Raw genomic sequence first — 22,078 nt, 5'->3', positions numbered from 1 at the left:
ACTGTTGTTTAAATAACCATTTGCAGCTGTATCATATAAATAGTTAAAAAAAATCATATAGTGTGATTTCTGGATACAATGAGAATTTTAGACCCCTTCATGATTTCATGATTTCGTGCAAAATAGCAGGGTGTTCTGTTTTCCCCTCATTGTACATGCATACATATATTTATATATACATAAATAATACATATGTGCATCACTATCAACATCCTTAGAAGTCAGCTTTACAATTTTATATCTTAATACCTTTAACTGCAGGTCAGTCTAATAAGATATCATCATTCACACTAAGCTAACCAGCAAACATGTTGTTTAAAGTATAGTCTATTAACATTTCGGCATCAAGTCCACTTATTTCCACAGCTGATACATTGTCATTTCCTTGGCTACTACTTTCTTGCAGTTTTAAAATTCTGTACTATACAGAAGTGACAAACTGCTCAGCAAACCGGAGTGGCTGTCAGTTGTATGGTGGTTTGAAAAAACGTGTATTTTTAAGAATTAGCTACATAAGGTGCCTGAATGAGCAGCTTTGGATTTGTGAATTGATTTTTACACATTGTCCAAAAGAGGGCAGTGCAGGGGCTGACAAACTACAGTGCAATAAATGGGTCACTTTAAAGCATGTAATCAACACCCAGAGTTAGAGGAACACTTTCCACTGTGGAGATCCGTAAAAGGTAAGAAGTGATTTGGGGGAAGGGGAAGTCTCACTCTGCAGGTACGCTTGAACATTGTAATACCTTTTTTTGTTTTTTTAGGAGTTTTATATCAATTTCTCAATTCTACTAAAACCATAGGTGGAAAAAATGTGTATTCATGAAATCCAAGATATTATAGTAGTTTTATACAGGAATTTCTGAGGGCACCCCCATTCCTTTGTCAGGGCATGTAATTAAAGGCCTTTCTCACATCCAAGCCTGAGGGATCTCTCATCACAAAGGCTTCCATGTGGCCAAGGATTTCCAAAGGGTGAAAAGTGATCAGTCATAAAATATGCACCTACTGGAAAGTATGTTAATGAACTATAGTAACAGAAATCAGTATTTAGCTACGGTTCCTTTTGTATTTATTTCTTCATGTAGAATCGGGCTCTGCTGATATGTTCAAGAAACCCAGTTTGCTTTATTAGTGGCCTTCACCTTGTCTGCGTTGTTGGTTCTGATAATAGCTTAGGTCGGGTGACACTGCTGGTTAATCCAGCACCGTAATACTGTAATCATTATAGTAGAGATGTTATTTGTAACAACGAGGGGAGGAAAATGTAATAGTTTCTGATTGCAAAAACTCCAGCTGCAGTCCACATGTTCCTTCCTCTCAAACTCTCTTTCCACTAAACTTCCAATTGACGAGCTGCACGTAAAAAAAAAAAAAAAAAGAAAATCCAACTCACATTATTGAACATAATGTTTTGCGGAGTTCCAAAGTTTAGGAGAATATCTTTAATTTATCTGACTATTTACTATTCTCCAATTGGCTTTAACATGCTCACTGGATGATTACATTTAGAGGAGGAAATGCTGGACCTTATAGAGAGCAGTGGGAATATTGCAGAATGGGGAAGATTGGAAAGAGTCTAGTAGTTTGAAATTAGTATCATATATGACTACTTTTCTGATATACAGGGTTCAATCTTTTTCTGGAGGTTTAGACTGACTGGATGGCAGCCATCCTCTCAGCCTTTCACATTCTGTTAACCATAAGATTTTGGAAACAAATGTCTTAGAACAAAAATTTCCTGAAGCTTTACTTTTTGGGTTTTCTTTGCTGCAAAATGCAAACATGAAAATGAAATCATAATTTTTGTAATGAATCTAGATTAGTTTCATCTTAAGAGAATCACAGAAACCAATTACTTTAATCATGATAGCCTAACTTTAAGATGCACCTCTATAGGTCTGCAGGATGTGATCCACATTCAGCCCAAATAAAGACTCATACAGTGATATAAGTTTTTCTAAAATTATATTAACAAGCAATCTTTCCTCAATTTGAAATAAAAAAATATCAGCAAATAAAGGCAACATAGGACAGATGTGTATAATGTGTAATGTTCACAGGAGAAAAAAAAATAAAAATAAAACCAAATTTCTCATCACATTTACAAGACTGATGCTAACCTTATAATGACGTCTACTAGAATCAGCTGAGAAAGCTTTGACTAACTGAATAATTGGAGCAATATACGTAGTCAAAGGTTTTTTATCAAAATATAAAAAAAAAAAAAAACATTGATGGGCAAAAAGGGGTGGGGGGTGGGGTTATGGGGACGACCAGTGATATAAACAAATGGTTCATTTCATCGTAACAAAACCAGAAACGCAGAAGGCTACGACAATGGGGAGCACAGAGTGTTAAGCACAGGCAGGTCAGATGATACACACCACGTCTTAAAGCAGGTGTCCACATAGAGAAGAGCAGCACTAGGTAGTATGTTGTACACAAACCCTCCGCACTCATGCACTCGCTTCCTATGCCAAAGTCTGGCTTCCCTTCACAGCAAACAGCAGCTGCAGCAGTCCAGCTGTTTGAACGCAGCAGCCAAGAGAGCAGGGCCGGTCAGCTGTCAATCAATAAACTGGAAACTGGATCAATATGACATTATTACAACTAAAAGCCACATTCCTTTCAGACATTTTCCCCTTAAGAATCTCTTTAAATAAAAAGGACTGGTTAAGGGGGAATATTACATTATTATTATTATTAAAGGTGGCCATTGGGTATAAAGGCAAATTCCTATGTCACCTGACATAGTGAGACAGTATGCATGGCAGAAAACTAAATAAAAAATAAAAAAATAAGGACAAGACAAAGACTTTCCAAGCTCACAATGCATATGCACACTCTCCAGTGTTTGAATGACAAAAAGCGGATATTTCCTGCACATTTTGCACCACGAAGCGATCATTGAAATGTACAAGAGGTAAACGTCAACCATTTTTTTTTTCCTGTTCACTGAGGAGGTTGATGAAATTTTGGGGAGGGGAGGGGGCAGCTTCTGCGAAGGAACATAAAACGTGTCATGTTTGCATTTCAGTAGCTGGTTTTTTTATGTCAGATGTGTGGTAGTAATAAAGGGAGGAAATAGTTCTTCCTTTTGAGTAAAGGAGCAGTGGTTGCTTGCATTCTGGCATTAGTGTGGAACCAAAATGGCGCCTGTCCCTGATTTTGGCGCTGATGTGTTTTGGCCATGTTCTGTCGCGAGTTCAGATCCTTGGAATGATGGCAAATAATGCTGGGTAGGGGTGGTGGGACAGTGATGGGAGGGAGGGGAGGTCACACGCTCATCGTCATGGTGGGAGAGTACTGCTAAAAGAAGAGAAAAGAAGATAAGGAAAGGAAAAATAAACCAGTAGGTTGTTTTTTTCAATACATTTCTGAAGCTCTACTGCTACAATCAAAAGTTGGTGAAGCAGCAAGAAAGAGGAGCCACTCACACTATCACTCTGGAAAGAGTGGAGGAAGTTTCCACTCAGTTCTCCATCATCCCTCGGGGTCCCAGGAGGATTGCTAATGCCACTTAGATTGTTTGGGGAATTCTGGAAATAAAAAGATCACAGAGGTTTTTTTCCTCTTAAATGCAGGGTTTTTTTTTCCTTTAAGTAAGATAAAGCTTTAAAATTAAATAACTTTGTGCAATCACATAATTTACCTTATTCATTCCATCCATGTCTCCAGAGCCTGGACAAGGAACAGCAAGATTAAATAAATTACACCATTATTAGAATATAAATAAGAGTTCTGTTTATGAAAGTCCAAAGAAGAGAATAAAACTTTTATGTTTTTACTTCAACAGCTGGTAGTTACCTAGTGATCCATTCATGTGGTGTGGTTCCATCCCAGCCATAGCTCCCAGTGGCCCGTCAGAGCCAGGGCCCATAGGGAACTGAGGAGGTGAAAAGAGGGAGAGAGAAAAAAGAAGTGAAATTGACTTACTAGCATCACAGCACAGTTTGTTACAGATCTTATTCAAATGAAAAAAAAAAAATTATGCTCCAAAACCAACTACACTCATTTGATATATTTTTCTAGTAAAGTAACAAGAGAGATGAGCAGCCAGGAGTTCGGGTCTTTAAGATCAAGCTGTATAAAAACCACATCACCTCTACATATATCTGATTATTGCTGCTTTTTAACAAAATATACGTTACAGTGTTTGGAGTGGGGCAACACTATCATGACAGAAAGAGATGAACCTGAGATAAAAACCTTGTTAAACAGCAGAAGAAGATAGAACTCTTCAAGCTGCAGCTAAAGCCCTGAGCTTTCTAGTGTTCTTAGAGACCTGGGTGTCATTCATGGATCTCCAACACCATGTGTTGCAATAAAACTGGCTCCCATCTCCTGTTGTGCCGTATCCAAACATTTTACTGGAAAGTTAGGTAGAGGGAAAACATTTTGCATGGGCAAAAGTAGGACCAGCAGATTAAAAACTTGAAAACAGATTGTTTAAAAGTGAAACAAACAATGTTATATAAACAAACATAAGTCAAATCAGGCCTTTCCTAAACCAACATGCCACCAAGCTCCTGTTTCAATCTGTTTAAAATGCAGACATTCTTCTTTAATTAGCATCTTTTCCTCTTTTTTTGAGCTGGCAAGTAAGACAGTTTGCCAATGAACTATAATGGGTGAAATATGTTTTTTAAAAAAAACCCCGACTAATATCTTATTTAAAGGTCATAATACCTTATTTTAACCCTCTCCAGGCAGATGGTGCAGATCTGCAACAGCTAAATGCCACTTAGCTAATTACTCCACATCCATATTTTAAGAGCTTTTGTTATTCAGAAGTACAACAGGAGGACTTAGTTGTGCATTTGCAACAAACAGTTTCTCTCCAGCTCACCAGATAGCACTGCTGACTCACTTTCAACATGGCTGAGTCCTTGGTGTCACTGAAACAGATTTTCTAAGCACCAATTTGATGCAAGTATCACTACCAATTTCCATTATTTTGAAATCAATTCTACCTAAGTTGAATCATGAATGTGTATAGATATGACACATGCCAATTAGTAGATTTTATCTCCTCTGGGTTTTTCCACCAGAGGCATCTCGATTTCAATGTTGTGGATTCGCAACGTGTGCCCAAACAGGTACCAATGGATGCTACATGCTTTATCTCCTAGTTTGCCTATATTTTGAGCAACAGTTTAACAGAAACTGCCTTCTCAATAGGTTTTGAGATGTCGGTGGAGAAAAAGTGTTAGAAAAAGTTGTCTCTAGTTTTGTGAGAGAAATGTTTTTTCTTCGAATTTTGTTTTGTTAATTTTTTGTTTGTGACATTCAAATAAACGTTCATATCAGATTCAGTCTTCAGTGTTAATTTAACACTCCGGGCCACTGTTGCAAATCTGCAACATCCCAGAATTCATCTCATGTGAAGGTCTCTCTCTCTCAAAGTCTGAATTGTATATTACTATCCCATATGATCATTTTCACCAAATATCAGATTTTTTCTGCAACTAAAACTTAATTTGAGCCTGAGAGGGTTAGGGGATATGTAATCTTTCCATAGAAAGTTTAAATTACTTGCCAAAAGTAAGGGTAAAATGTTTTTACTTATTTTTGAGCATTTTTTTTTTTTTTCTTTTTTTTTTGCAATGGGGTCAACTCCTCCTACTTCAACATCCTCCAAGCAGATCTCCCAGACTGTGCAGAAAATGGCAGTGTGTCTGTTGTTAAATGACCCTAAAAGAGAGCTCAACCGACTGGCTATGTCATTTCTGATGTTGGCCTTCAAAGTTAGAAATGGAACGGCACTTGAAAAAGACTTGTTTCGACTCGATTCACTCCAGTCGTCAAAAGATCATCAGCTAGCTGTGGATATATCACGGTCAATACAGTCCAGATTATATAATGAATTGTTCCACAACGGTGGAGTGACCTACCAAATGCTGTCATAACAGAAATGACTCTTTGACCCGACTCAAGCTCTGTTCTATAGACTCCCCTCCCTTTGTCTGCTCTCTGTTTCTTTTCAATCACCAGTGGTCTTCCTTTGAAGCAGCTTCTTTGTGAAAGTTAGTATTAACTGCGTTGTTATATCCACATCCATAAGCCAGTTTCAAGTCATATTCGCAGGTCTCTCCATTTAAATACTTGTTCAAAAGCCACCACAGCTGCTAAATTAACATAAGATGTTCTTACATTATTTCGGTTGCCTGGTCCAGTGTTGATCATAGTATACAAGTTGTCACCAGAGTTGTTTGAGTCTGAGGGGGAGAAAATAACAGCTATATTCAAAAATAAATGCAGGAGAAAGTGTTGAAAGGTAAGTATTTAGGAGGGGAATGTCTAACCTGCAGGGCTGGGCATGATGGGAGTTCCTGGAGGACCTCCGCCACCAGATGCCCCCTTTGGAGAAACAGTCCCAGATGGAGACATATTACAGCTATTTGTCTGAGAATTACAACCATTTTGTATAAAATGTATAAAGAGCTAGGAGTCTGTCCTCACCCCATATGCGCCAGGAGAGGGTGAGGAATAAGGCATCTGAAACCGAAGAAAGAGACATTACAGACTGAGAGCAAACCCTTTCTACACCTCGAGCTGTCATCATTTATCATCCCATCATCCTAATACCATTACTGCTGAATGTCCAGCTGTCTGTGGAAACTATGACACACAATACTACAATTACATCCCAGACTAGAAGGAGCAGGAAAAACAGCCATCTAAAACATTGTTTTTCTAACTGCATGTATGAGTTTTGTTGCGCAGTTGCACTCACAGTGTTGGCGTTGTTGGGATTGGGCCATGGTCGACCTGTCCCCGGACCCCTAAAGGGGAAAAACCTGGGTCGTTTCTGGCACTTGTGCAAAATAAATCAAGCAACAAAAGGTACAAAAGAACAAAGAGCTTACATGTTCACTCCTGGCATGCCAGGACCCATGGCGTTGTGTGGAGGCCTCATACCACCACCGAAATTCTGAAAAAGCAATCAGATGTTCAAAATACTTTTTTCAAACAAATTCAGATCAAATTTGATAAACACATTCACAGGGATGGTCACTAATGGCATCAGAATTACATTTTGGGTTGGATCCTCAAAAATAGGGCATCACATTCATGAGGACAGTGACACCATATTCTGCATAAATTAAAAGACTACCTGAGGGCCGGGCCCCATAGGACCCATGCCACGAGGGCCACTCATTCTCTGCATTGGCCCCAAATTAGGATGACCTGGAGAAACAAAGGCAGTTTTTGATGTAACACAGGAAAAAAAAAAGCAAACGGGTGATGTGTGAGTGTTAAAGCCTTGGCAGGAACAATCTGCACCTTGTGGTCGTGTAGGATCCATGTTGGGCAACATGGGATGGGGTCCAGGTCCCCCACCAGGAGTCTATCAAAAAAAAAAAAAACAAAGATGCAGTTAAACTTTAGTTTAAAGGGGGATGCAGTATGCACAAAAAAAACCTGCCATCTTGAAATAGCTACATTAATAGTCACTAATATTAATAATAATAATAGGCACAGGCTGATTCTACACAAGGAAAAAGCTTGCAGAGCAGATATCCGTTCCTTCTTTTCTTGTATATTTAAATAAAATTGACAACTGCATTAATCAAATTTGGATTATTTTCACACTTCTGCATGCTGCTGAACATGAACCCTGTATTTTCCTTTAAAAAAAAAAAAAAAACAAAACACAAGGAACTGGTCTTTGAAATCAGCCAGGCGGCTGCACTACAGAGGAGGTGTGTACGATACCTGGTTCGGCATCCTCATGGGGGGACCCCTGGGACCTCCAGCAAAACGAGGTGACATGAAGGACTAAAACATAAACAGGACATTAAATTAGATTTTTTTATTAAATAATAATAGGCAGAATTGCTCTAATTTTATTTAATTATGTGAGAATTAAAAATTTTTTTGAAAGCATCTGAAGCTTAAAAAAATCCCTGAGCATGAAGCTTCAGCTCCGAGAACGACTGCAGGTAGCATAAACCAGAGAGAATGAAGAAGGGAGCGAAAGGAAGAATTATAGCATTACCTGACTGTGTGGTCCCATCATACTGTTAGGGGGAGGAGGCTGAGGGTGAGGAGAGCCCTGGGGACCAGGTGGACCCTGCAGCATCACAGAATGATGGGGCAAGGAAGGGGGAGGTGGTGGGGAGGGTGAGTCAGATGAGAAAAGGAGTGTGCAAGAAGGAGCATTGAGATAAGCAAGGTTACTAGAAGGCAGAGGACAGCAGAACTGAACCAAAGCATGGTGCCAACGCATCAAAGACAGGGTGCTCATTTTCATGTACAGAGCAGAGCAGAACAAGCAAATGATAGCCCTGAACAAGAAGGAAGAGACAGTGATGAAGAGGATGTGGGCTCTTCCGCCTGTCAGTCAAGGCATAAAGAAGCCTGCTGCATGCAGCGTGTTATCAGTGCTAATTTCTCCGAATTAACAGCATCAATTAAGCTCTATGCAATTAGCTTTATAACAACACTAAACACTAGCACTTTGGCACTAATGTTGCTGATCTGACAGAATGAAGGGGCTAATTGAGCTGCCTCGTTTGGTTTGTGCTAGGGATAGTGGGAATGGGTGTGTGCTCATTTAGATATCAAAACGACTTCTGATATTAACAAGTCACTGCATTATTTTCACTTGTAATTAACAAGACAAAAAAGGAGGAAAACTATTGGATATGTGATGAACAGCTTCCCCAGAGAGTCAGCTCCACACAGGTGCCTGTAAAGACTTTATTCTCTAGTTATCGATTTACACTAGGTGCTGCACCTTTCGATTTCTCCATTAGGGGAAACAGCCAGGCCACGCCTGCCTGTTTACAGCTCAGGAGGGGTCCAGACTGGCAGAACGCTTATGTTTATAGATCAAATCTGCAACCCACAATACTACTAAAAAAAAAAATTTTGAAGCAACGCATGAGAATGGAAGCTAAATCTACTCAGTAGGAGAATCAAAATGATTCAGTTTAGGATGAACAAAAATTGTGCTTGAATCAGTTTAAGAGTGTCCAACAGTAGTGACAGACTTACTTGGAAAAAGCCTGGAGGCATGGGTCCTCCTGGCATACCCTCACCAGGAGGCATCCCTCCCATCACGGGGCTGGGGGCTGCTGCTGCACTCTGAGAAACATCAAAATGAAAAGCTTCTTATTGTTCTGCACAACGTAAGCTAAGCATTTCAGCAACACAAAACATTACCTCCATGTATGCCCACTGCCTTCAACCCCTGCATAAACCTGCGAATAAACCTCCTCCCTGTTTTTCCTGTTTAAGCATAGTTGAACCATCCTACATGTCGCCATCTCAGACCTCCATAAGGTATTGATAGGCTCTTTATTGAGGTCTGAGCGCCTGCTGATTGGGATCCAGCACGATCAGATAAGTATCAGAGGGATGCACTGAGTCAGAGGCTCCAAAGTGCTGCTGCACAGCAGGGGCAGGCTGGGCTTATTTCCTGCTCAAACCGCAGCCCTAATTCACTAATGTGCCATTTGCTTCGGTCACACGCTCCTAATTGACTGAGTTTTTCTTCCCTGCAGCTGAAGCAATCTGAGATGAGCTAATGTCTTCTGAGCTGTGGGGTTTAGCTTCCAGGGAACAACAAGAGAAGCGATTTTACTTTAGATTGTTACATGCAGATAGAGACAGGCGACGACCTAAACAAGAATTAACGCATCAGGATCCACAGTTGCACTTAGATGTACTGTAGAGCCTCACAGCCCTGCAGACACCGCTGGTCAATAGCCAACTCACTCCTTTTATAATCGACTGCTGCACCCTCCCTAATCATATCTGCTCAGGCGGCCCCTGTGAAATACCTCAGTGAGGAGAGAAGTGAGACCACAGAGAAGAGTCAGTTCCCTCTATCACAGGACACTCACATAGACAGCAATAATACTGCTTTTTCCCCTCACTTCGGAATCCAAATCAATGATAGTATTTCACCTAAACAAGAGATGCAAATATGCAATTCCCCATCCTATTAATGCAGCCACATTTACCAAGTCACACTAAGAACCCCCTCCAGTGTGGGATTGTCAGGGTAAAGACTCAAAGTTTGACACTTTCAATATTGCAGACACAGAGATTTAAAAAAAATGCCATAACTAGGCATTTCCTATGACATGAAAAGACATGTCTGTGGTTCAGTTAAGGTATAAGAGAGATCCACACTTTGATCAGATAACAGGAAGGCAGAATAGAGTTTTTGTTTTATCTAACAGAGCAATAGGCTAACATTTCCATTGGACAGTCTTGAAATGTAAGTTAAAGTGAGGAATTCAATTCACTAGGTAATACACACAGAGAGCTGTATTTACATAAAGCTAGTCATACTTATAAACAAGATTGTGAACACAGTTTGAAAAGGTTACTCTGCAACAATCAAGTATTTCCTGTTTCATGACGTCTATAGCCCCATTTACACAACCGTCTAAAAACCGATCAGTGCTGAGTTCAGACCAAGCTTCAATCAGTTAACCATGCTGAGCTTGATTCGTTAAGACCGTTTACACATCACGCTAGCACGGTTCCTTGCCTCCTAGTGACAGTCTATGGTACTACTGCTCTCTAGTAGGAAAACTTTGTGATTAGGTTTTTTTTCCGTCCAACATAATCTCGGTGTAATCCCAAGCTCTTTTGAAGCCATTTTAAAAAGTGTAATGTTGAGAAGATTTTAAATGTTGTTTACACTTTTTTCTTCTTCTTCGTTTTGTGGCAATTGGCAAGCAACTTAGGCTACGTTCACACTGCAGGCCTTAATGCTCAATTCCGATTTTTTTGTGAAATCGGATTTTTTTGCGTGTCCGTTCACACTTCCAAGTATATGCGACTTGTATGTGATCTACTGTGTGAACTGAATGCGTCCAACCGAAGTGTCCCGCATGCGCACTCGAGGACGCGATGACGTCACACGTAGCAAGCGTCCTCAGTGTTTGCGGAAGTAAACATGACTCGTAATACCGCAGCGTATATTGCGTTCTTTAAGTTCTTCTCCAACAGGAGCAGGCACATTACGAACGAAATCTTTTTAAGAAGATCAAAAAGAAAGACCCTCCCCCGGTTCCGGTAAGACCCTTCGAGTTTGGTCTGAATCGAGCTTTCTAAATATGAATTAAGTCAGCAACCTCACTTTCTCTCCATTGACTGCTCTCTGTGTTATCTTCCGCCATGGTTGCTAGTTTTTCCCGCCTCCGCTTAGTAGGACGCAGATTAGTAACGTTTAGTAATATTTGTCAAGTATCAATGACGTGTAGGTCGGATGAATGCGACCTGGCCGTACAGACACAGGTCGCATTTGAAAAGATCAGATACGTATCGGATTCAGGACCACATATCCAAGTGGCCTGGGTCGCATTTGAAAAAATCCGATCTGTGTCGTTCAGACTGTCATAAAAAGATCAGATACAGGTCACATATGGGCAAAAAAATCGGAATTGGGTCACTTCAGGCTGCGGTGTGAACGTAGCCTTATTGATGTGCATTACCACCAACTACTGGAAGCTGACTGTAAGGAGATGAACTCTGTCTGCTCATGTGCTTTTTGTTATCAGAGGGCCGAGCCATAACTGAACTGCGTCGAGCCCTACTGTTGAACTACTACTAGTTTAGTACGGTTTGGTTGTGTCTGACACGGTCTGGTTCAGTTTGCATGGCATTTAGCGCAACAGTTATCTCAGTTACTGTGCTGGGACCGCTCTCGGCACAGTTGCAAATCGTTAGTGTAAATGTAACTTATGGCTGCTCCCCACTGACCTTTAACTGCAGAATGACTCGAAATACTTATCTCTATTTTAATGCTTATCTTTTCACAGCTTTTCAAAGGAAATCATAGTGCGGTTAAATCTATTTAAAAAATCTTAAAAAAAATTAAAAAAAAGTCTTAAAATCTGTATAAACAGTCAAAGGTTAAACACCAGAGATGAAGCATTACTGTCTATGAGACTTTTTAACAGATCTAGCTGTGCACACTCATGCTAATAAAAGCCTGTTTAGCGCATCTGTAGCAAGTTTTGTTTTGTTTTTTTTATCCAACATCCGCTAAATCCATCAATTCGTTTTTGAAAATATATGCATCATAAAAAGTAATAATATAATGCTATTAAATAAGGCCTGAATCAAAAAAGCAATAATAAAATACATCTAATCTTTGTCAACTTGGTTAGAAAGATCCTAACTTGACATGTGAAGCATGATTTAGCATGTAGATTTATTTAACACTGATCAGTGCCTCCATGTTGCTAAAAATAGCAAACCAATCACATGCAAACATCACTGTTGGAAGCAGAAACACATCAGTGGTGGGGAATGTCCTGCATGCTTTATCTCCAAAAACCCTCTTCCTGCACACGAACAGGCAAAACTACATGCAAGCATGTGCATCATGTCTGGATCCCAGCTACTGTTTCTGTCAGGTATAGGATCCGACAGGAACATTCTGAAATACTTCCTGTGAAGCGGATCCTCTTTGCATCGACTAATCAATAAATATCTTTCTGACCCAATGCCCAAGTCTGCACCATGTAGGAAGAACCCACACTCACAACCAAGACACTGTTGCATGGTGGAGAATGTAACAAATACTTCTGCATAAAATATAAAAGTGAACCTGTTTCACAAGGTGGAAACTGCTCAGACCAGTCAGAGTGAAGGGTGGCGTTAGGACTACACCCTGCATGAAATGTTAAGCTGACATGGGCGCGCAGTAATGTGTTTATATAACCTTTGAGGTCTGACAGGTGTACAGACAGACAGACACAGTAGGGGATTGATATATAAAAGACTTGATAATGATTTTTTTCATTAAGCTTTAAAGATTAGAAAAAATAAAAATCAGTAGACTGTATGCAGACTACCAAGAATGATAACATTTTATATTTATTTAAGCGTTTTACATAGGTTCATAAAATCTCTGCAAAGTTTAACTTGGTGCATGTGTGGTGCACTGCCTCTCTATGCAGCAGGAGTACCCCCCCCCCCCCCCCCCCACCATGATAGCTGCTCGTTGCAGCTATGCTGCTTTCAGTGACAAGACAAGACTAAAAATAATTGACTAATTTTGCTAACACAGAAAGTGAGAAAAGCAGACAAGCGAGCCAAAACCAACCTTGGAAAGAGGCTTATAACCCAAAGATCAGCAGATTGAATAAGATCATTATCTTCTAGAGCTGCTCATTGCAAGCTAGAATAATTAAAAAACATTAGTGACAAGCTTGTGGGGATATAAAAAAGTCAAGCATATTTTATTTATTAGACTTGCATACTTAGAATACAAAAATCAATTAATTAACCTGGCTACATTCACTTAACTGGCAATTTCCACACAAAGGCATTAACTACTCTGACCCAAATTAATTATCAAAGATTCTGCATCATTTCTGTATTTCTCAACATCTTCCACAGAAGACTTATCATTCGGATTAAATGTTAGTATGAATCAAATTAGGGCTGTTCGATTTTACCAAAAATCTAACCATGAGCCGTTTGGCTCAAGGGTTTCATAGTTTTCATGCCCTGAATGCTCTCATGTTCAGTCCCTTGTCACAGGACTTTATTGCCGAGTCTAAAAAGCTCACTTCTCACTGACGTGCATGGATCTGTGTGCTAGCTGCAACACTTTCTCCCCTTATGTGTGGCATTAAACTCCCTTTTAAGCGTTTTAACTCCTCCTAAACAACTGAATTGGGACAGTTGTTGTCTAAGGGGTGTTTACACCAGAAAATGAATTTGCTTCACTTGCTTTCTCCAGATGAAATTGGGACCTTTTCTTCTCATTAGGTTCGGTTTGTATTCAAATTGTCTTTGAAATTGTACTTGCAGTGAAATATAATTTATAAGAAAGTCAAAGGTGTGACTATCGTCGGACAGTGAACAGATCCCCAAAAAATGGAGGAACGCTTCCATTTCATAATGTTGCCCCTCTGTTTTGCATAGTTATGCTGTTATTACGGCAAAGCTGTTGAGTCTAGAGAAGCTCAATCAATGTGGATTTTGAGGCTTTCTATTTTTATCTGTTTTATTTAGCGACATGTCCGAGTATGAGTTCTCCAAGCTGAGGGAGAACAACCGCTTGCTGGCTACAGTGTTGCCAAGCAACAGAGAGTGGAACACGTAATGCTAGGATGTTTACTACCAGTGTTGGGCAAGTTATTAAAAGTAACTAGTTAAGTAACTTGTCAAAATCAGTGAAAGTAACTAGTTACTAGCCAAAGTAACTAGTTACTTTTTATGATATAAAGTGTCAAAAAGTTCCTTTTATTGGAAGTTAAATACAACTAGAGATTCAATTCTGGAAATAAAGTGTTTTTATTCATTAATACATTAAATGATTCATCCTACACATCTGTACTATTTTGATGTGTGCGGTTTGACACGTGAGTTGCAATGTGATTATTTACATGTGATGTTTCGACATTATTTATATTTTACACATCAGCAGCCTTGAATTGGCTTTAAAATAGGTATGAAGCTGAAAAGGACTGCACAATCCCAGTATTTTTTGCGTGAGAAAACGTAAACCATGCAGGTAAAATCATTAGAGCCCAGAGAAAGAAAAGAACATGAGTCAATTAAAGGTAGCAGCTGTCAACTGTTAAAAAGATGTGGAGAGTTTCTTTAAATTACAGCTTCTAACCAATGCTTACAAAGTCTGTTTTCATACATAATGAGCAAATAAGAGAAACATTTAGCCTTCAGTGATAGCTTTTTCTATAGGAACTCTGCAACATTGTGTCTCTTTTGTGTTCATGCAGGAGTTGCGCACAGCTGTTGCGTGCGCCATCTGTGTGCTTCCATGTGCACCTTGTTGACAAGTGCGAATACACCAGGAAACTAGTCCTTATTTATACACAGTAAGTAAGGGGGACGGGACTCTGGTCTAGTTAGAGCAGACCAACAGTGGCGTATGTGAATGCACCGTTACTCTATTTAAATGTAGACGAGAAATTAAGCAAAGCCCCGATCAGAATTCAAATTTTTATGTGCTTTTGTTTATTTTTAAAGGGGTGACCTACCAATTTAAGATTTACTGATTTAGTTATTTCCTTTCAAAGTCGACAACTTAAAACTGGCTAATACTGGAGCAGTATTGGTTGATGGCGATAGTACTCAACCAGACATTTGTTTTGCCTATTTGATGCCTTCCTAACAAATCTGTAGTTTTTCTCTAAATAAATATAGACAGACTCTCAAATGGTTTGTAAGCAGTTAACCTCCAAAAGCAAACGATTTTAAATTGATTGTCACTAAATGTATAAATATATCGTATATAAAAAACAAATGTAACTGTTTTAATATAGGAAAAGGAAATGATAAGAGATCAAGATGGAAGGGAGCTTCTGCATAGTAGGTGTGCTGTATTGTTTGGTTCTTTTGTCTGTCCTAATCCCTCTAACTAGTGATGTGCCATGTTTATCAAATGTAAGCAGAGTTATTTTGGGTTGTTAAATAAGACATGACTGGCGCAGTGTGTTGGCATCCATTCATTGTGCCCAATGGTATCACACAAATTAGCGGGTCGACTGGGTCTGATGTTTCCAATGTAAGCTGATTGAAGCTGAGCCATTTAAGGGTGAATTTAACCCGGGTCATTTGCACTAGGGATGGGAATCTAAAACCGGTGCCTGTTCAGAACTGGTTCCGTGTGTTCCAATTCCATGGCACAGCTTGGCAGCTCGTTTAACTGTTCTCATACAACTCCAGACAGCACCAGAGCCTAGGGAGGCACGATTTACGTCACGTTTTCTTACGCAAGTTACGCAAACGGCATTCAGTAAGCAAGTACGACGTGACCAGGCGCCAGTCTAGAAAAGCAAATCAAAAGCGGTCAAAGCGATCGAAAGTTTGGTTTCATTTTAAGGAAGAGAAAGATGGCAACAAGGTGCTTTGCAATCATTGCAAAGTGTCAATTACATCCACGGGAGGAAATCCATCCAACATGCAGAAAGACCTGCGCACACAACATGGCATACATTTTAACGAATGCCGTGTTTTTGATGCTTAAGAAGCTAAAGTTACGACCAGTATGGAAGGCAACTCTGGTGGTAAGTAGCTAGTTTTATATCACTGGCTGTGCTTAATGTGGTTCCTAATACATTGTATGGCATTTCTGGAAATAAATCAATTTCTTACCTCTCTTTGGGGTTATTAAGGGAGTGTGCCTTTCTCTTGAATCCAGCCCTCCATTGCTAGCATGTTTAATTAGAACTACTGGTAGCTGGGATTCTTACATGATTCTAGCTATTGCAATGGATGTAATGAAACATGCTACAAAGTTTCTGCGCAGTTCACGGAGCGAGAGAAAGGTGACGCTCGTTTATTTAAATCAGGGGGAGATGAGTGTCACCGAGCACTTACCAAATTCTGTGTTTCACAGAATCCATGAGAGAATCGATAAGGAATTTAATCGTTTTACAGAATCAATAAAGGAATCGTGACAGTCTTATCAATTCCGAACCCTAATTTGCCGAGTCGTCTGGCCCGGGTCGTCCTTGGTCAGAGAGTTGTACCGACTGCAACTAAAAACTGATTGTATAAACTGTTTTTTGGCCAGTGGAAAAGACGTCTTAGTCAAGAATTTCAATACTGTTGCTGAAAATGGCAATAACAATACTATGATGATTTTTCCACTCTTTTTCCAACAGTTTCAGAGATCTTTTACCCCTTTCTGTAATTGCTAGTTTCTCAGCTGCTAAAAGTATACTTCAGCTTTATGCATAAGGGTCCATCCAGCTGGACAAAAATATTTTGGATTTACAGAGCATTTCTGTATGATTGTATTGTATCCCACACTGATCTTGCAATAAGCACTATGGGAGAAACCCTACAGCTTTACTACCAGCACAGGTACTTAGACTTGGCCAATAGTTCTTCTTTCTGGAATCAGAGTCTTTAACACAAAGCCAAACAATAGTGGAGGCAGCCTTTCATATAGATAAAGGGAAATTTACATTGTGGCTGCTTTTTATGCAGATACATACCCCTTCTGGAAACTGTGACGGAAACCTTCCTCTAGCCTAAAGCAGTATGTTCCTGTAAAGATTAAATTTAACCCCATAACCAAATGATTACATCATGCAAATGTTTAAAATCCTGCTGTAGAGGAGCATTAACCAAACTTAAACAGCCATGTGCAGGGTGAGTTCCAGGCATGCTTTGCTAGATCTTTATCACATGCTTTTAAAGCCCACAGCTGTGCTGGGTGGACCGTCACACACAGATTGACGCTGCTCGCCTTTTAAATGAGCTTCGTCTCTCCACAGGCTTTTTGCTAGCAGAAAAAGGCAGATGTCTTAGCCTGGCCTGAGGCTGAGCCCTCCTTGTCTGGGGCCTTCCTTACAACCACCTTCTGTAGCAGACTAGGCCTCCAGCCCAAGTCATGATTCAGCACATGTACACGTGTGAACTTAAAAAAAATAAAACTCTTGAGTGATCTCAGGCGAATAAAACCTTGGATCACAGAAGGAGGTCACACAGGGGCAATGGTGGCGGATGTGATGGTGCTCCTTTTCCAACAACAAAGGGGTTGTATCAGCAAACAAGCATGGGGGAGGAGGAACGAAATGCAAGAGTGCGGGAATGACCAAAAGGTTGTCTTGAGTAGCAAGGAAAGATAGACGAACAGAAGAAAAGTCTACCATTTTAAGGTGGATGAGGGAGAAATGTAGGTGTTTCAGCCACCGCAGAGACCACCCAACTTCTGACTCCTCAGCTCACGCTCCCCTAACCGCCTCACTTCTTCCACTGGAACCAACACTCAAAGGAAACCAGCTTGTATGCGTAGCTTGTAAATGTTTAACCATCAATCAACATCATAAAACCTGGTCTGGATTCTGGCTGGATGCTGTTCCTCCCTGTATAGTTCCTTACAGCAGCTCTCCTCTTATACTCATCTCCCCACCAACCCCCAACCCCTTTTTATTCCCTCGGCTCCTCCGCTGTGTTGGATGCTGGGCATATGCCACAATGCCACTCCCTATTCCTTCTTTTCCAATCTGCCCTCAGCTCGGTGACAGCCATCAATCAGCAGCTGCACCATGGCGACCGAGCCCTCAGGGAGCGTTCGGCAGACCCTGAGTGAATATGCCCAGGCTTTACGAGCACTGCTGGCTAACAGAAAGACGCTCACCTCCCCCACTCCAAGACAAAGGCAAGGGTCCAAGGACTAGTACTGTCCACACACACAGACACACAAACTCATACTCGACTGACCTCTAATAATCATAAAGAGACAGCATAGAGCAGAGGCCAACCACAAGATGTGAGAAAGATCTCAGGCTACAGGAACTCTCTAAGCTCCACTCCTCAGCAGCACACCGTTTTACCGCTCCTTCATTTGCCTAATGTTTTCCAGGAGAAGAAAATAGTCTCGGTCAAAGCAAAGGAAGCAAGCTAAAGGTTTGCACCAGGGGTGGGCAATTATTCTTCCCAAAAGGCCACATAAGCAATTGTGACTGCTGCCGAGGGCTAGAGTATTGGCCGAACACAATATTTCCATGATTTAAAAGCACTAAAAATAAACCTACAACCTAACAAAAAAAATAAATAGAATAGTCATCTATTGTGACAACATTGCAACTAAACAAATTGTTACCCTCAGTTCTGACAAGTGAATCATTACCATTTAGATTTTTTTTTTCTAAAAGCACCTGTCTTCAAGTTGTAAATGCTGGGAATAAACCTCACCGTTCTCTCCAGAGATACATTTTTCTGCAAATTTTCTTGTCTTTACTGCTCCTTTCTCAACCAGTTTCTTCAGTATAAACTGACATTGTGACTTGTAACTAGCTGTTCATCATCGATTACCCTGCTTAAAACGAGGCAATGCTAAAAGACAGCACATTCTTTTTTAATATTCCAACAATAACAAAAAGATAATCCTTCAAAATAAAAGCAGTATTTTCATAAAGACTGCATAGATATCGGTAATAAAAGGTAAATAAAATAAAAACCACTCATGTCGTGTTTTAACTTTAAAATTGAAAGATTACCCATATTTTATCAAGAAAGAAAATAGACACATTTTAACATATAAACATTGACATGAGGTTTTGTACAGATGCAGTAATCTAACCAGACGCTATCAAAACCAGACAGTTTCTCTTTAACAGGCTCTGAGGAGTAAACAGCAGGGAAGAAGCTAAGAGAATGTGATTTATTCCCCCTTGTTGATTAAATGCATTAAACAGAAAGCTCTCACTCTTTTGAGCCCATTAACTCTAAACAGAAGCTTTAATTGCAATATTTTTATGTTTAACAATATTTAAAAAAACAGCTAAATATAATAGGGGGATAATAGGAGATACACGTTTAACTGGATTAGACAGTTCTACCTCTAACAAATAATCTTCAGCATGTAAAAAGTATTTAGTTTAGCAGTGTGCCATTTTAAGCATGCTTACTCATGCACTTTAAATATCAACTACTGAAGGCTTGGCAGAGAAACTACAACATTTAATGGTTCTAATCTTGTGTTGGGACGTTGCAATTTAAATGTGATGCAGACATGTTAACAAAAAAAATAAAAAATAACAAGCCAGTGGATAAATGTAATCTGAACAGAGTTGAAACCAACTCTTGAATCCTTATGTTCTTTCTAAAATCATTTTGACAAATTATCTAATTTTACTTATTAGATCATACTTTTTAATTTGTCTAGGAGGAAACAAATATGTGACAGAGGTTCAGTTTCTTTAATCTGCACAACACTCTTTTTAGATGACCCTTTATTTAGTAGGTTTAAAGCAGGAAATACAGCAGCAAATAAAGGCACCTGCCCTTGAATCTCCAAAATAGCATAATTATCAACATGCACCCCCCTGCCCATCTATGCAAATATGATCATGTTGCAATGTACAACCAAATTAGGTGCAAGTTGTGAGTGACTTCTCATAAAAGGAGCACATAGATCTGCAACTACCACTCTTTCAGATCCATTAGAATCATGACTCTGCAAGCACTATGTTACAACATGTACTTGAGATGACAGACTAACAGGCAGCCAAAGACAGTTATTAAAACAAAAATGAAGCCGTGTGCAGAAATATTCTAATATTGTGTCTAAACCATTTCCCTCCCTCCACAGCGGAGATGGGGATTATTGGGGAGAACACTCGACAGGTCTGACTCAGGAAATGCTGACATCAGCTTCATTTTCCCAGAAGCCTGGGATACTCATGGTTTGCCCACCGGCAGATTTAAAAATCAGTCCAAGCTACTTTAGTTTATTAAGCACACAGTGCAGAACACAATATAACAATCATCTACAATAATATGTAAACGTATCTAAAACTGATCAGCATGAAGGAAAGATTTTTAATCCTGCACCTGACCAGTACTGCCCACAAGTGACTGGTTATCCTATACCGCAGCTGTATCACGGTCATGATCCCATGTTGTTTTAGGATCACAAGAAATAGAAAAGCTGCACGTTTAAATTATATTATACTAGAAAAATAAGTGATGGAGGAATCAGGCTTTTCCCAGATAATCCACATCTCTAGTTTTTAATTTTAATTTTTGGTGGACTATAACAATAAAATAAAATATAATAAGCAGGTTATTTTAATAGGGGCAATTGCTTTGAATCCAACAGAAAAGGGTTTTCCCAACGGAGGCACCAAAACCTTATGTGCTTATAGTGAAACTAAAGAAAAAATATTTTGAATGATGCATTTATAATTAAAACAGTAAATCTAATACATAACAAATATTGGGGGAAAAATTGATGTACAGATTTTTATACATAAATCAACCAATTTGTTAAAAAAAAAAGAGCTCAATTTCAGTCAAATTGATTGATAAACATATAAAAGAAGGGAATATCTCTTCAGAAAGAGCTACATGTGATCACTACTCACATAGTCGTGGAAGGCCTTTGCTTCACTGGAGTGGTCACATGTCTCTCTCCTCTCTGGTGCAGCACAATACAGGTCCCAGAAAACACTGTAGAAAAGAGAGGGGGGGTCATGAAGCAACAGAAACTACATGAATAAGCTTTGGTCATTGTATTACATTATGATGAAATTAGACTCACCACCACCAGGAATGTAGGAATCCAGGGGGCTCTCCAAGGGTTATATTTTTCTCCCATCGGATCTATGACAGACAGAATTTCATATAGTTAAATTATTATCAAGTAAAAGTATATTTTAAAGTGTTTTAACCTAAAAAAAAATAATAAATTCCACATACCTCTGATAAAAAGGTCTGTGCAGACTTCTGCGCTCCTATGTGTAACAAATATTCATAGACATATAGAGCCAACCTGTATGGGGAAGGAAATGAAAAGTGAAAATAATTTGTGACTTAGTTTTATAACCATATGTATATAAAACCATAAAGCTATAAGGTGATTTCTTCCTGTAAAATGAAGAGTGGGTGAGCAAAGTCGCCTCCAGGCCCTGTGAACAATGGCTGCCAAATAGCTCAAGCCAAAAATTAAATGGGGACTGGAAAACTAGCCAAGCCTGTTGTAGGTTAGCATTTCATGTTACGTAGCTGGTAGATAAACTATATCTTTAACAGCTTCAAATGCTGTGTTGTAGCTGGTGTGTTGGTGGCACTGATGGGGGGGCTGAGGGGAATGAAAGCGAAGCCTATAGAGAAAACAATGCACTGTAGCGCCGCGATGTTATTGTTTCTCCTTCACCGTTTCAGACAAGCCCGAAAACGTTTTAGAGCTTAGCTTAAAACATAACCAGAGCGCGCTTTGTACGCGGAACAAGAAGAGCGAAAAAAAAAAAAAAAAGCTAAAGATATAAGAAACGCAGTTCGGAGGAGGAATGGCGAGCAGACAAGGCGGTTCATTCAATTCCTTTCTCGGTAGGAGGAAATCGCCTCTTGCTAGCCTGTATCCAGCAAACAACACAAAGCAACTTAAGAGGCGGACATAAAAGACGGAATAAATGAACGTTTCTCGGCTTACTTTTCTCGCGCTTGGCTGTCCGATGGCACCGGGGTGCCTTTGCCTTTAGGGAACATTGTTTTGTGTGGGAGGACGCCCGCCTTCTCTTTCTTTTTTTCGCTATTTCATCTGTCAGACCATCGCGGCCGCCAACCGCACTCCTCCTCGATCCAACGACTCAACCGAGCCTTGTCTGGAGGA

The 22,078-nt window shown here is 39.8% G+C and overlaps 1 protein-coding gene across 4 annotated transcripts; it reads right to left on the bottom strand.

Moving 5' to 3' along the window:
* Positions 1 to 1,951: 1,951 nt before the first annotated feature.
* Positions 1,952 to 22,078, bottom strand: ssbp3b (single stranded DNA binding protein 3b). Of its 4 annotated transcripts, none has more exons than XM_038269678.1 (18): positions 21,899 to 22,078; positions 21,166 to 21,238; positions 21,008 to 21,069; positions 20,832 to 20,916; positions 9,007 to 9,096; positions 8,006 to 8,080; positions 7,723 to 7,785; positions 7,291 to 7,354; positions 7,121 to 7,194; positions 6,873 to 6,937; positions 6,740 to 6,788; positions 6,466 to 6,501; positions 6,309 to 6,363; positions 6,157 to 6,221; positions 3,811 to 3,889; positions 3,656 to 3,684; positions 3,441 to 3,542; positions 1,952 to 3,312 (listed from the first exon to the last, which is right to left on the bottom strand). In XM_038269678.1, the coding sequence occupies exons 1-18, from the start codon at positions 21,952 to 21,954 to the stop codon at positions 3,280 to 3,282; spliced, it is 1,155 nt and encodes a 384-aa protein (XP_038125606.1). In that variant the 5' UTR covers positions 21,955 to 22,078; the 3' UTR covers positions 1,952 to 3,279. The 4 variants fall into 4 exon arrangements, with proteins under 4 accessions (XP_038125606.1, XP_038125608.1, XP_038125607.1 ...); XM_038269679.1 differs by having other exon boundaries at positions 1,954 to 3,309; XM_038269680.1 differs by lacking the exon at positions 8,006 to 8,080.

This window comes from Cyprinodon tularosa, unplaced genomic scaffold (genome assembly GCF_016077235.1).
Source record: "Cyprinodon tularosa strain WSP-4 unplaced genomic scaffold, ASM1607723v1 ctg735, whole genome shotgun sequence".
Taxonomy (NCBI): domain Eukaryota; kingdom Metazoa; phylum Chordata; class Actinopteri; order Cyprinodontiformes; family Cyprinodontidae; genus Cyprinodon; species Cyprinodon tularosa.
This window is presented reverse-complemented; position numbering and strand designations above follow the sequence as displayed.